The 14,816-nt window shown below is 33.0% G+C and overlaps 2 protein-coding genes across 9 annotated transcripts; one reads left to right on the plus strand and one right to left on the minus strand.

Moving 5' to 3' along the window:
* The first annotated feature begins 25 nt into the window (after window positions 1-25).
* On the plus strand, window positions 26-8,532 carry LOC106132355 (coiled-coil domain-containing protein 191). 8 transcript variants are annotated; one of them, XM_060947847.1, is made up of 8 exons: window positions 26-900; window positions 1,811-1,854; window positions 3,323-4,270; window positions 4,600-4,820; window positions 5,098-5,243; window positions 5,427-5,822; window positions 6,133-6,287; window positions 7,410-8,532. In XM_060947847.1, exons 1-8 carry the CDS (start codon window positions 790-792, stop codon window positions 7,549-7,551), a joined length of 2,163 nt encoding a protein of 720 aa, XP_060803830.1. In that variant the 5' UTR covers window positions 26-789; the 3' UTR covers window positions 7,552-8,532. The 8 variants fall into 8 exon arrangements, with proteins under 8 accessions (XP_060803830.1, XP_060803831.1, XP_013187185.1 ...); XM_060947848.1 differs by having other exon boundaries at window positions 3,326-4,270; XM_013331731.2 differs by having other exon boundaries at window positions 805-900; window positions 3,313-4,270.
* A 551-nt stretch (window positions 8,533-9,083) lies between these two features.
* Window positions 9,084-13,198, minus strand: LOC106132356 (palmitoyltransferase ZDHHC23-A). The gene is made up of 6 exons (XM_060947850.1): window positions 12,832-13,198; window positions 12,051-12,260; window positions 11,577-11,654; window positions 10,803-10,979; window positions 10,314-10,417; window positions 9,084-9,315 (listed from the first exon to the last, which is right to left on the minus strand). The coding sequence occupies exons 1-6, from the start codon at window positions 13,026-13,028 to the stop codon at window positions 9,275-9,277; spliced, it is 807 nt and encodes a 268-aa protein (XP_060803833.1). The 5' UTR covers window positions 13,029-13,198; the 3' UTR covers window positions 9,084-9,274.
* Window positions 13,199-14,816: the final 1,618 nt, after the last annotated feature.

Consider the following 14,816-nt stretch of genomic DNA (forward strand, 5'->3'; position numbering starts at 1 on the left):
CCCTTAAAAAAAGTTATCCATGCCCTTGGCCGTACCCATGAAACTTTAACAAAAATAAATATGAGAATTTTGCAAAAAACTTAATCATTTAGTTTTGTTAAACAAACTGTAACTAAACTAAAGTGCCAAAGCATTATTCAGACTAGCAATATTTACAGCCCAGAAGTCTCTAACAAAAGTTGTGTATCTACAATCTACAATCTTCGACAATATTTATTCATCAGCACACAAGATAAAATATTAATAGGCTTATAGATTATAGATAATAAAAATGAAATCCACTATCTTGCAAGATTCCCCATTACCTGCAAGAAGAATCTCAAGATTTAGCCTACGCCTTGATTGACTTACAACCTTTGCGGAGCCACATTTAATAATTATGACTCTTCTAAAGGGATTGCCGTAGATTATAAGAATGGAACCTGCTATCAAACGCAAATCTGTCTAGACCTGTGATGTGTTTACTCGTATCTCCACTACAAGTGCTCCCGCGTTACATCTCTAACATTGCTTTACTCCGGTGTACTCGTCTAAGAACATACCAGTAGATATCAATTATAAACCAAGCTACATACGAGGTTCAAATAAACTTATGTATCATAACCAAACAAATTGCAAATTCTGAAATATCTATCGATTTTGTACATGTGGTAGCCACGAGCAACGAATCAACAAATTGTATTTCGTACACGTTGTATTCAGGTCCTTTGCTTAGAAAATATTAAATAAAAGATATTTAATTTGAAATGTATTAATAATTAAAAGTACTTAGCAAAGACAAATGACACAATGGAAGATTTATTAAGCAAGGACATTTTTAAAGACAAAGATTTGTGTAAACTTTCGCCGGATTATGCGCCGTCTGATGTGTTACTGCGGATGCAAATGAGAAGATTAACGGTAAGTTCATTAGATTCCTAACAGGCTGACAATTTGGCGTACGTTCTGCCACGCGCAATACCAGGTACATCATCGTACACTCCTTGCGAATGAGCCGATACATGCCCAGCCCATCTTATGTTTTAATACGAAGGTACTTACTCTGCGTATAGACGTGTTTGAAAGTGTGTTTGTTTGTCCGTCTCTCACGTCAAAACCATTGAACTGATTTCCATTGAAATGTTGCGTACGTACTGTGTGAAGTAAAGAGAAGAATAGAGGGTATAGAGGGTAAAGAGAGGATACTTTTCACGAGGGCTTGTAGGTATATAATTAATTTCCGGCGTCACCACGATCTTGCGAGGATAGGTTTTTACTCTAAATGACTTCCAAAAAACCTTGACTCGCAAGAAAACTTGCAGGGGAATCTAACTCAAAGGTATCTATAGGATCATCCAGATGCCTGAATGTGCAAGTTTCTTCAAGAAGTTTTCTCTCACAGAAACAGCTTATTGGCTAAGAATCGAACTATCAAACGGAACCTAAAATGTACCGCCGTGCGCCCCCAATTTTGAATAAAACTCGCGCCGGTTCCGCCCACAAGGGCACTTACCTATTTCTAAAGAAATTTCGTTCAGGCCCGCGACAGGAAAATAGAAAAGCATCGGCTTGTGTACGTATACATAGATAATATAATTAACATACCTACCTAACATAAAGTTTTTCTGCTTGGCCACCTGGTAGACTGGTAGAAAATGCCAAACGGGATGAAGACCGGCCATTATATTTTCTTTGTGCATTAAAGTTTTGAAAAAAATACATAAAAAACCTACAAAACGCACTTAGTGTGCCATTACCTACAATTTTATGTATAAGTCATAACTAGTGTGCTTTTCTAAGTGGATAAAATAACTACAATTTCCATTTTCAGCACACTCACAATCACCGAGTTGTAGCTGCTTCTAGCAGGCAAAGGTAGGTAAGGCATTTGATATGTTACTTCCCTTCATACATACTGATGATGTCTATATTCCTACCTATCGGAGAAAATAGGCATAGACCCGAAAAGTTCACGTTTAACTACATAGCGGTAAATAGATTAATTATTGAATTATTGAGATTCAGATAGTGACGGGTTGATAACCCGTTGCCATAAAAAAACCCTAGTTATGTATTTCACATACATACATTCATAAAATCACGCTTCTATATCGAAAATTCAAATTCAAAACCTTTATTGCATACCTATTATAAAGTACATCAGTTGAATTACAGTTATCTATAAATATGTACAATATGATTGATCCCGGCTGGGCATCGCAATTATAAAATAATATGGAACGGCTGGCAGGTTTATTTCGGCTATTATGTTGAATATAACAATAATTATATTTGGAGATAAAATAAATAAGTAATTAAAAATAAATATAATTTATAACATGTTTTTAAAGTAATTCAAATGTCAATATTTCAATTGTTTAAAAACTCGTCCAGTGTGTAGTAGCATTTATCGGTCAAAATTTAGTTTTAAGTTTTTAATAAATAAGTTTACATTTTCTTCTTTACTTATGCAGTCAGGCATGGCATTATAGATTTTTGTAGTCATCGCTAATGGACCAGAATTTGAGATTACCAGTTTATACCTAGGTGTAATTAATTTATTTTTTTGTCTAGTGGGATAACGCCACGGTAAATTATCGTTTTTGTTGTAGAATTCTGGATATTTTCTCACGAATTTACTGCCTCCAAAATAAATATTAAGGGTAAAGTCAAAATTTTTAGATCTTGAAAGTGTGGTTTGCAGGTATCTGTCCCTTTAACATTATTTATTATCTGAATAAATTTTTTCAGTAGGATAAAAAGTTTACCTACGTCGGTGCTATTTCCCCAGAGAACAATTATGTATGTTAGCCATTAGTTAGTTATTAGAAAGAGTAGGCAGAGACTACAACTCTCCACATGTCACGTTCCATATAGGTACATTATAACTTCTTTGCCTTTATTTACTTCCAGCATCGGTTTAGGGCTCTTTTGGACCGAAATTTTACAAAAATCATTCATTCATTCATATAATCACGTCTATATTGCGGGGTAGACAGAACCAACAGTATCGAAAGAACTCAAAAATTGAATTATATAAATATATAATAATGAACGTACATACATACATACATAAAATCACACATCCTTCTCGGAGGGGTAGGCAGACTACATCTTTCCACTAGCTACGATACCTGAATACTTCCTCCGCTTCTTTCACATTCATAAGTTATATTGAAATTTGTGCATTCCTAGTTGATGCTCCGTTTCTGTGGAATTTTTAAAATATATTAAAAAGCTCTTGTGTCAAGAAGTATTTCACTTACCTGTCTTCTAAATTGCTATTTATATTGTAATTATAATATCTACTTACTTAGTTTTTAGAAGTATCAGATGATTTCAGGAGGTCTGCAAAGAAGTCCAATAGTCAAGTAATGACAAGAGAAATTGGAAATCTTCGAATAAATTTTCACAATAACAATTTGAGAAATCAGGTTTTATTAAAACGTGACATTAATTTTAATAAAATACAAAAAAATGAATACAGTTATTTATCATTGAATGATTTAGAAGACATTGCAGAACTATTTTTGCCACAAATAACAAATCACGACGATTTAATAATATGTAATAACGAGAAATTTAAATTAAATGTCAAGCCAAAACAAGAAGAAAATGTGTCAAATAGTATAAAAGAGAGCCCAAAAATTGCGCCAGTATTCGACGGTTTATTCACTTCTATCGAAAAAGATACTGCCAATGATAACGAATTTATTAGAATAGAATGCAAACTAATAGCACCGACGAATGAATATGATGAAAACGCAGTTTTGAATACTAATCGTAGCGTTGATAAAAATGGCATTAAAAACGAACTTCAAATAGATGCTTTGAAAACACAGCAGGTAAATCAAAACAAAGAAGATCTTAAGTCATTACTTATGATGATGGCGATGTCATGTAAAGTAACCGATAAAGAAGATCAAATCAGTCCGTCTCCAAATCTAAAATGTACAGATTTAAAAATTGAATCTGATCATTCTGATCATATAACTCACAATACAAATGAAGTTTCTAATGCCGAACTCGCATCACGAAACATAACTCAAATTCTACATGTAACTCCGTTGAGAGTGTTCATAAATGATAGGCAAATGAAAATTCTGAAGAAATATGCCACGAAATGGAAAGACTATGTAAATCACAGAAAGAAAATCATCTTGCAACAAAGGCAGGCTGCTTTGGACAACTTTTTTGAGAAGCTATCTAAACGAAAATTGGATACGGATCAAATTGAATCAGTTCAAAAGGCTAAATTACTAGCACGGGATTATAACACTTATCAACACAGGTACCTTTTTTTATAATTCCTGTGTACTTAAGTACGTAGATAAATAAAGATGTCATCTACTTACTACTTTCTTTTGAATAATAATTAATATGTAGCAGAGGTAATTTTTAAAGACACAACCTATATGCAGCAATGGACTTTTATGGCTGAAGCGAATAGGTTTAATTGCCTACTAACTCTGTTCCAAATTTCATAAAAATTGGTCGAGTCAACCTCTCTCTTACGTTTTCACAGCCAAACTCTGAAAACGTAAGAGAGAGAGGTTGACAGAATTTCGCATTCATAATAGTATGGATGAGGAAGCTTTTGCATTAAAATATTCAATGCAGGTACAAAATTCAAAAACATGTAATAGCCCTTCAAAAGGCAAAACTAGAAGAACAAAACCGTTTGATAGAAGAACTCAAATACAACAAAATAGTAGAAGCATCGAAGCAGTCGGTTGAGGATATGAGGGAGGAAATACGAAAGACCTATTATGAAATCGATAGACAATTGAAGCCGAAGATAAAGTGTTTGACTAACGAACTCAAGATCCATGATATTGAAGGTAACCCCATAACATTGTTATGATAACGACTGTTTCCATTGATTTTGGCGCTTGCATGTCTTGTGAATCATCGTATAGCTGTAGTCGTTAAATTTAAGAAATGTAACGTTGCAAATCCATTTAACCCTCTTCACAGTATACTAAACAAAAAGTGAACGTCTACTTGTCGTTTCCATAACATCATGCCAATAAAAAAAAGTAAATTACAAAAATGGAATACATAGAAGAATAAAAATAATTGCTTTTATGTTAAAGTTTGAGATGCCTTATTTTCCAGAACCGGCCTTAGTGTTACATTGCCTGAAAGTGCCCCAATTTTTACAAAGAATGGAGAAACGTGCTCGGGAACGAGAGGAAAAACATGCAATAATTCGAGAAAGACGCCGGCAGTTAGAAGAAGACCGAATAAGGCTTAAACAACAGGTAGGTTTTAATACATTTTAGACTTCCATTTTATATTCTTGTACTTAGAGATCATGATAACGGAACCACAAGAACCAAAAACCAGAAACATAATGAAAATACCTGTGCTTTTTTGGTAAAAAGAATTTAGCAAATACATTTGTACCAGTGAAAATATGTAATAATGTCGATTTAAACTTTCAGGCAGAACTAGCCAAAGCAGAGATGGACAAAGAAGAGAAAATGAAAAGGATTATTGAGCTTCGCGAAAAGAGGAAAAAAGAGAGAATGGAAGCTATTAGAAAGAAACAACATGCTGATAGAATAAGAGCCTTAATTGTAATGGCAGATTTACATTACGAGCGATACCTAATGGTTAAATATGGAATAAGACCATTTAGGAAGCTGTTACAAAAAAGGAGAAATAATATTGAAAAAGCAAAAGCTCATTACACTTTTCAACTAAAGAAAAATATTTTTTTAAACTGGATGTGGTATACTGAAGACATGTGGTTTGAAAGAAATTACAAAGCAGATGATTTCCATAGAAAAAAGATTTTAAGGAAAGCTTTTGATGCTTGGAAACAGGTAATGGTTTTTGTAAGTATACATTTGTACTTACTTTCCCTTGACACTTTAAGTTTTTTAAATTATGCGTATTTTCGCCTATAGTTAAGTTACGCGCTAGTTGCATAACCAGGAAGTTTAAATCTGGAATTTTATATTTCCCTTGTCGAGGCAGTAAACTGAGACGCTAAAGAACTGTAGAGTCCTACATATATTTTTTCTATCCCTTAGTCGCCTTTACGACTTCCATGGGAAATATATGGTGATAATTCGCCACATTATTGTAGAACAATGTACACATGATCATATTGACGAAAAACTTGTTCGCGGTAAATGTTTTCAGGCACAACAAGCATACATACAGAAGAAACAAGTGGCTGATGATTACTACGACTTTTATGTGACGCAATTGGTTTTCCGTCATTTCCGCAGAGGAACAGAAGTCGTGAGAAAAGAAAACGAATTAAAGTTTCAAAAGGGTGTAATGTTTTACAACAGGTAAGTTATTTTCATTGAATTTTGTATTTTGCAGTAAGCCGCCACATAATACGAGGGCCTCTTTTTGACATATCCAATTCGTGTTTGTTTTTGGGTGAACCAACGTCTCCGTCCTGCGGCAAATACTTAGGTACACCAGTAATTCTCAAGCATTATTTTGTAAATGGTGGAACATGGTGAATGGAGCTTTGCATGCCTTTATGAGCAGTCAGAAACTATCCAAAAAGGCTCGACTGGCTGTGCACAGGGGCCTGTTGGTCCCGACATTAATGTATGGGAGTGAAAGTTGGGTATGGCAAAAGAAGCATGAAAGCAGAATAAATGCAGTGGAAATGAGAGCGTTAAGGAGTATGATGGGTGTGAAATTGAGTGACAGGATAAGGAACAGCGTGATAAGGGAATGTTGTGATGTGAAAGAAGATGTAGTTACAGGAATAGAAAAGGGTATGTTAAGATGGTTCGGTCATGTGGAGAGGATGAATGAAAGCAGGTTGACTAAGCAGATATACAAGGAGAGTGTGGAGGGAAAGGTCGGAGTGGGAAGACCTAGACGAACGTATCTTGATCAAATTAAGGACGTCCTGGTAAAGGGTCAGGTCAAAAGTACCCGAAACCGCCGAGCTTGTATGAAGAGAGTTATGAATGTGGACGAAGCGAAAGAAGTATGCAGAGATCGTGGCAAGTGGAAAGAGGTAGTCTCTGCCTACCCCTCCGGGAAAGAGGCGTGATTTTATGTATGTATGTATGTATGTATTATTTTGTAATTCTCTCTGAAGTTGATTCAAACCAGTATTCCAAATCATCTTGATTTCATTAAGCATGATGCTTCGCCAGCTTTGATGGTGGTTACGGCCACTTTAGCTTTTTTAACTTGAAAGTTTCACAAGCACATAATTATGGCGCAAAGAATCAAAAAAAGGTATAAATAAGTACCAAGAAATCTTTGGGGTTCTGTGTGGTTTTTCCTTATATTGGTAGGTACTATAGCAATTGCTTTTACCAATTCTATTCGTGTTTATTTATTTTTTAGGAATTAGCTGAAAGTCTATTAAGGGTCCACTTTTGTTTTCTCTTGGAAACATTATATTATAACAAAGATCTAACATTGATGGTTTGTTGCAGCAATTTGCTATTCAAGGTCTTAACTTGTTGGAGGACTTTGCCAGCTTTGAATGCTTTGAAACGAGAGCAAGAGGCTAGAAAAGCAAAATGGCGGCAAAAGGTATTACAAGTGGTACCAGACTACGTGCCACCAGACGATTAATTATATTTCTCTCGATATAAATGTCCTAGTCATACTGTGGCTTATTAACTAATGCTCTTTAGTTTTTACTGCTTTTGTTTTCCCTGCCTCATCACGTGGGTAAATAATATTTACTACCTACCTATTACGGGGTTTTCAATTGCGTTATTTTAATTCGATTGAACTTATCTGAAATTTTCATCTCATTCAATACCCTAATTTTAGCCATTAGTCCAATGTAAGTATTGATGTGATACAAAAAGGGAAGGTGAGAAAAAATGACCCTTTTTTGCAATCAAGCAAAGTAGACTTTTCATCGCAATTATTTATTACCCCCATTAGTCCTGTGTAAATATATCACAAATTACAAAGTGTTAAGATAAAATTGATTTAATTTTTAGCTCGTAAGTAGAACTCCAATTATTTTTCGGCAATTAAAATAAAAGAGTCAAATAGAAATATGAATAAGTGTATTTATGAGTATAAAGGATAAATGACTTCTAATAATACAAATTGCTGGAACTGGAATTATTATTACACATCTATTTACACAATATACCTAACATGTATGTGTGCGTAGCATAGACATACTCTATGTATTGTATCAAATTACAGTATGTTTTTTATAAAACATTCTGGCCACATGTTTTGTCACGTCTTTTTTAAACCTTGTATAAAAGATATGTTAATAAGTTTGTGAGCGCCCAACTTGTTTACCGCGTTATAGCCGCATACAAAACTAATGAGAGATTTAACTTACTATAAATCTTTGAGCAATAATTTCCTCCTTTAAATATACATTGTAAATAATAAGTAATTCATAAGGAATCAAGCTATCTAGGATTGTATATAAAAGAAACATTAAGTTATGCACATAATGTAAGAATTTAAATATAAAAATAAATAAAAACACATGAAAACCTAGTTTTATTACTAGAATAATCATTGGATATTCAAAATATATTATAACGTTATTTCTTTATTTGCCACTCCCGAGTTGGTCCCTTGGAAAAAAATATTTGAGATAATAAATTAAACGTGCGCGTTTAATACCTGTATTTATAAATAGTACATTAAACTATATTTTATTTTGTGCGTTACTCTTTTTCGTAAGTACAATATATATAGTCACTCCTATATCCCCTGCGCGGAAGACAGAGCCAATCTTGAAAAGACTGAAAGGCCATATTCAGCTGTATAGCTTTATAATGTAATTATATTTTGAGAACCAGTTTTAAGAAAATATTTTTATATTATGAAGCGATTCATGATTGAGAAGATTCAATACAGATTATTTACCGCAAATTATAGGAAACATACTTTTTAAGGGCAAAAGGGAAAAGGAAGTTATGATTGCTTGCTTCAAGTTAATTAGGATGTTTAGTTGAATTCTCAAAAAAATTGATGTTAATTTTACTGTCTATCATGATTTTGGAGGAAAGCAAAATCATGATCATATCTAGATATGTGTGCCTGCTCTCCAGTGGTGGCATATCTCCATCTATACACGATTATTTGCTATAAGGAATATCTTATGTATGTTAAAAAAATAATTAAATATCATATCCATATATATAGTTTTAAACTTTATACATTGCATTAGTCTTACTCTCTATGTAGCAACATTGCACATTTTATTCCGTAACCTTCAACACTTTTCCTTGGTTGTTAGATTAGGTTGCAGTTTGTTTAAGTACTTTTTTTGACTCATTAAAGTGTTCCTTTAACTTCTACAATTTCATCTTCAAACATTAAAAGCATGAACAATTCTCTGCCACTGTGATTCTGAAAAAATAAAACGTTTTTTTATACACAATGATAATTAATAATTTACTTAAGTACTTGTATTTACGTTTATTAATGATTACGTAAATACATAATATATATTGATATTTGTAAATTGACGTCCGATGAAAATGCTGCAGTGTAGTTTGTGCCGCCGCTTCTTCTACACATGCACTTTGGAAGCGGTAGTAGTTATAATTAGATTTATGTGACGTCAATAAGTGATCCAATTTTGAAAATAAATCTATTCTATTCTATTATCAAGAAGAAAAACTGAACAAAAACTTGGGAAAAGAGCAATTGCTATAACAGAGCGAATGCTTTAAAGATGTCTATGATTATAAAAAAACTTTCCAACTCCTTTATAGAACTAACAATTTCGCCTGCCTGTCCGTCTGTCCGCCGAACTTAATATAGTAAACCTATCCTACGTGTCAACAAAATTTCATCAAAATCGAACCGTTCATAAGTTATTATGTTGCAAACATACATAAAACAAACGCATTTTTGTCCCAAGTGTATTTGGTAGACAAACCTAATTCGTTTCGATCGCTCAGTCAACAAAATTACTTTCGCATTTATAAAACCTAAGTATTTCATAATATGAAATTATTTCTCTATATACTATATCTCAGTACTATAATATATAGATAGATAAACAGTCTGTTTATTGCACCAGAAAAAAAGGAGTTGGAAAAAAACAGGTAAGTAATGAGGTACAAAGGTGGACTACGAATAATACCCCACATGCAAGTCTTCACTAGGGAACTGTACTATATAGATTACCAAATTTCTGTAGGTATATATTGGAAATCCTACCTAAATAATTTAGCTTTTTTGATTCTGTTATGACTGTGTTTTAAATGTAAATTTTAGAAAAATACTTAATACTCTCCTGCATGTAAACTAATCTATCTCTGCATTCAATCTTATCAAAATCTAAAAAATATACTAATTTTTTTATAGAATGTTTACAGATATCTGTACTGAATACTTACCACCATATTTTGGGATGTTCTTTAATAGCTGGTGAAGAAAAACTAAACAGATGACTGATACATATCCAAGGCTATACACACATGTCACAAAACACAGGGCTAAGCTGAAAATTACCAAACATTTACATACTTGTGATGAGCACAAATATATGCTAAGTGCAGTCTTTAAAGGTGACTAAAAAATATCTGACTTAATTTTTATTCAAGTTCAAACAGCTTAACATTCTAGTCTTGTGACTTTACATTTACCCTCCCTGGTTGGCTCAATGGAATTGAGATCCAGATTGGCAGGTTGCTAGACCATCTAACCTTACTAAGAATCTCAATTAATTAAAGCCACACATTTTCAAATATTACTTATTGCACAAAACTCTGATTTATTTTACTATCACTATTGTATAATACACTTTTTCAAACAACAAATAAGCATGATGATATTCTAGTATGGATTTATAAAAAGCTGAAAGAACTTTGTAAAATACAACTTACTAAAATTCATTATAAACATCACTACAATCTTCAGGCATTAGAATAGGACCATAAAATATATATGGTTGACAAATTGTTGTTAGTGTCAAATTGGTTCCATATAATAACGTTGCCAAAGTAAACATATGCCCCAGTAGGAAATATCCATAATTTGGTTTAAGTACACAACAATCCCACCTGAAAGACAAATATTTAACATATTAATATTTTATGTAGCTATATACATCATATCATACAGACAAGTGACCATAAGAATGTATGAGGTGACAGAGTAGGTACCCATTAGAGTGCTGTATCTGTTCTTGACTTGATACAGTTAGGAAGTTCTAATGTGTACATATGTTACATACAGTGTTTTCAGTCAGTGGTGCTCTGTTATTGAGGGCCCTTTGATTAGAGGTATTTCTTTAAGCAACCACGTGCGCGATCGAAGCACACGTCTGATGATAATCTTATTTGTAGTTTGATTTTTTATTTCATTATAGCCCTAAGCTTTAATAAAAAGAACAGTAGTACTCATTGCTATGAAATTTCTTGTTCAGTGCTAACTTTACAGCTAATAGATAAGTGTATGTGAACAGTCAACATGTGAAACAATGTACAAATATTGTTATCTCATGAGTGCCTACTGGAGTTACACATTTATTTTAAATGATTAGATGTTATGATAGCTTCCTTCAGGTAGTCCTTTCTTTTCCAAGGTCTGTAAAACTCATTTCAGGAATTCAGGTTTGAAAACACAGTCAACAAATAGTCAAAATATTATACACTTACCATATTGAATGAAAATATCCCTCGCTCACCTCAATTTCACATATTTTGCAATAATGTGAGTCTGAAGTTAACACTGGGCTGAAAAAATGGATAGTTTGAGTTACCCAAAATATTTATTTCAATATGTGCAAAGGAGATATTTAGTTTCCTTATTTCACATATGAATCACCCAGATAATCGCATATTTCTTTGATAAAATTATTCGACAAAAATAATTGGAAACACAAAATATACATATATTTTAAGATAGTGAAATAATAGGATTTTCCTTGGATATCCTAGAAGTAATGTAGGAAATAAGCACTTTACTTTTGTGCAACAAACATTACGAACTGGTGGTTAGGTTTCAACTATTGACTGGTACCTATATAAAGCTCAGACAGGAATCCCTGTTTATAAAAGATAAAATGTTTGTCAAATATGGGTGACAATTTAAAACATAAAGCAATAAAAATAGTTTATTAGTTGACTTACCTATAGTCATTCCCCTTACATGTTCCAGTGGCCAGTTCAAAATCAGCAGTAGACTTCATTTTATAGAAGAAATAACAGGTGAATGTGATCAAGGAGAGAAATACAACATTCTCATAATATGTTATTTCCCAAAAATCCATGACAATCATTTCAAAAATCAAAAACATATATAATCCTGATGATAAAGTCCAGGAATAAAAAAAGGGTGATCTGTAAAAAACGATACATACATACATAAAATCACGCCTCTTTCCCGGAGGGGTAGGCAGAGACTACCTCTTTCCACTTGCCACAATCTATGCATACTTCCTTCACTTCATCCACATTCATAACTCTTCATGCAAGCTCGGTGGTTTCGGGTACTTTTGACCTGACTCTTTACCAGGACGTCCTTAATTTGATCAAGATACGTTTGTCTTCCCACTCTGACCTTTCTACACTCTCCTTGCATATCTGCTTAGTCAACCTGCTTTCATTCATCCTCTCCACATGACCGAACCATCTTAACATACCCTTTTCTACATGTTCCTGTAACTACATGTTCATCTGTTCAAAGACTGAAAGGCCGCATTCAGGAAGCAGCTTATAATGGAAATAATTCAGATAGTGAAAGGTTGCTTGGTCATAACTTTCTCTTCGCTTATAGACCAGCATGGAAGCTTGCACTAAGTATATACTTATATAGGTAAACTGACAAAGATATTATATGTAGAATCACCACATTATAGCTATAAATATTTTTTAAACATTTTGCCCATGTGAAAAACACTTTAAATGTTACCTGTTCCTATGACGTGGTCTTGAAATAACGTATAAGGCTCCCATTCCTATAAATATCATCACAGTAAGTGTAACAGCTCGAGAAAGCGTTGCCACCAACAACAAGATTGGTAAGATTATAAACGGTAATATTATATCAAGATCCATTTTCTTATTGGATTTGTTGTTGTTATACGGGAGTATTTCCTGAATTGTCATTATGTATTACATAAAATGTAACTTTCCGGCTCAAAACTTGCTTTGCATGATCCAATAAGTTGTTAACGATTCATGAATCTTTCTTTACACAATGTATGTTTTGATTTTTTTCATTCACCACAAAGTAAATACCTAGTTATCATACATACAGTAGCTAAATTTCGTTTTAAACAGCCTGGCGCAACTCTAAAGAAAAAAAGCTATTGTATGTAACAAACGGGAATTTGTTAGAGCTGCAACAAACTGTATGTATTCGGTACTGAGTAACGATGTGCGCTCTGGTACCGAGTAACGAAACGTAACTCTCGAATATGTAGTATATGAGCGTTATTCGCACGATTTCGTTCCTCGCATTTATTGTATAATGGATTCATTTCCCGCAGATAAGTGTGCTTGACAAGCACCAATTTACCTGCGTGAAATGCTTTTTGATTTGTTTAACGTCATGTTTTTATTTAATACGTCTAATTTTAGTTTAAGAACAAAAGATTCTGTTGTTTAAAATATGGTTTTATTTAATATGTCTCAATTCAGTTTAAGAACAAAAGATTTTGTTGTTTAAAATATGTTTTTGTTTAATATGTCTAATTTCAGTTTGAAAATAAAAGATTTTTGTTCTCGAAATGTTTTTGTCATTAAATAAGTTTGACAATGTTGCTTTTTCATTATAATTTAGAGATTCTGTCAATACTATTAACTCAATACTTTATTTGCAGTTCGACACGCGTATGAAACTACAACATACGAATCGATTCGTTTCGTTGGGTTTTTTTTTTTTTTTTTTTTTTTTTAAGTTTTCCCCTGGGTGTCCACACCCAGGGGGAGTTTATTGCAATATCTCTCTGTTGTATGACAAAGACATTTCAAGACTTAATTATGTACATGTTATATGATAAAAACTATGTCTTAACTTATCACCTCACCTAGTCTGCTTAATTTTAATACAATTGGTGGGTTTTCAGTCTATATTTCTACATAACACAATATTGTTTAATGCTAATTATATTTATCATTTGGTTAAAAGACAATTTATATCTATCTTTGGTCATTATTATGGCTATAAACTAACTCAATTTTATGTTGCGTCTTTGTTTAATATATTGGATACTGCTTAAACATTTTATAAATCACATAAATGGTGTTGCTTTATGATTTTCTACATTTGTCTATTTAGCATGATTTGCTAATTTTGTATACTAATTAATACCTAGTCGGTACATTGTTAAGGGTATTCCTTTTATTTAAATACCGTCATTTTAATTAAAATACGAATTATTGTCAATACTAATTACAGATAATTTGTTGAGGGTATTACTCTTATTTTAATACCGTCATTTTGTTATAATCCAAATTATTGTCAATACTTATAATTATCTCTGTATATTTTCTTACTTATAAATTAAACGAATAGCGAGTCAATTTTTAAAATGTATACCTAATTCTACTTAACCACTATAACAGCCTCGTAAAGTCCTTATTATGTCAACAATTAAAATTTTGCATAAATTTGCACTTCAGGTGTCTTCGCGTCAGGAAATAATAATTATTTGCTAATACGGAGACTTATGCACTATTGTTTGCGTTGAGTCCCGTCCCCAGCCTACGCGTTCATGTCGCAGCATGCCCTTCTTAATTGCATTATTAATTAGCTAATTATTAATTTAGCAATTGGTGTGCCGCGGCACGCCGGCAAACCTGAGACCCTGACTCACGCATATGCAATTCTGGACCTGGCGAGAGCCTCCCACCTTTGCCTGACCTGACAGGCAGAGCTGAAGGCGTTGTGAT

This window comes from Amyelois transitella, chromosome 14, assembly GCF_032362555.1.
Source record: "Amyelois transitella isolate CPQ chromosome 14, ilAmyTran1.1, whole genome shotgun sequence".
NCBI lineage: Eukaryota > Metazoa > Arthropoda > Insecta > Lepidoptera > Pyralidae > Amyelois > Amyelois transitella.

Coding starts and splice junctions, on each gene's coding strand:
- LOC106132355 (XM_060947845.1), top strand. CDS start 1,427: ATGTACCGCCGTGCGCCCCCAATTTTGAATAAAACTCGCGCCGGTTCC. Junction 1,553..1,810: donor ATAGAAAAGCATCGGCTTGT/GTACGTATACAT, acceptor TTCCATTTTCAG/CACACTCACAATCACCGAGT. Junction 4,821..5,097: donor CAAGATCCATGATATTGAAG/GTAACCCCATAA, acceptor CTTATTTTCCAG/AACCGGCCTTAGTGTTACAT.
- LOC106132356 (XM_060947850.1), bottom strand. CDS start 13,028: ATGACAATTCAGGAAATACTCCCGTATAACAACAACAAATCCAATAAG. Junction 10,418..10,802: donor GATGTTTATAATGAATTTTA/GTAAGTTGTATT, acceptor GGTAATTTTCAG/CTTAGCCCTGTGTTTTGTGA. Junction 9,316..10,313: donor GAACATCCCAAAATATGGTG/GTAAGTATTCAG, acceptor TTATTTTTTCAG/AATCACAGTGGCAGAGAATT.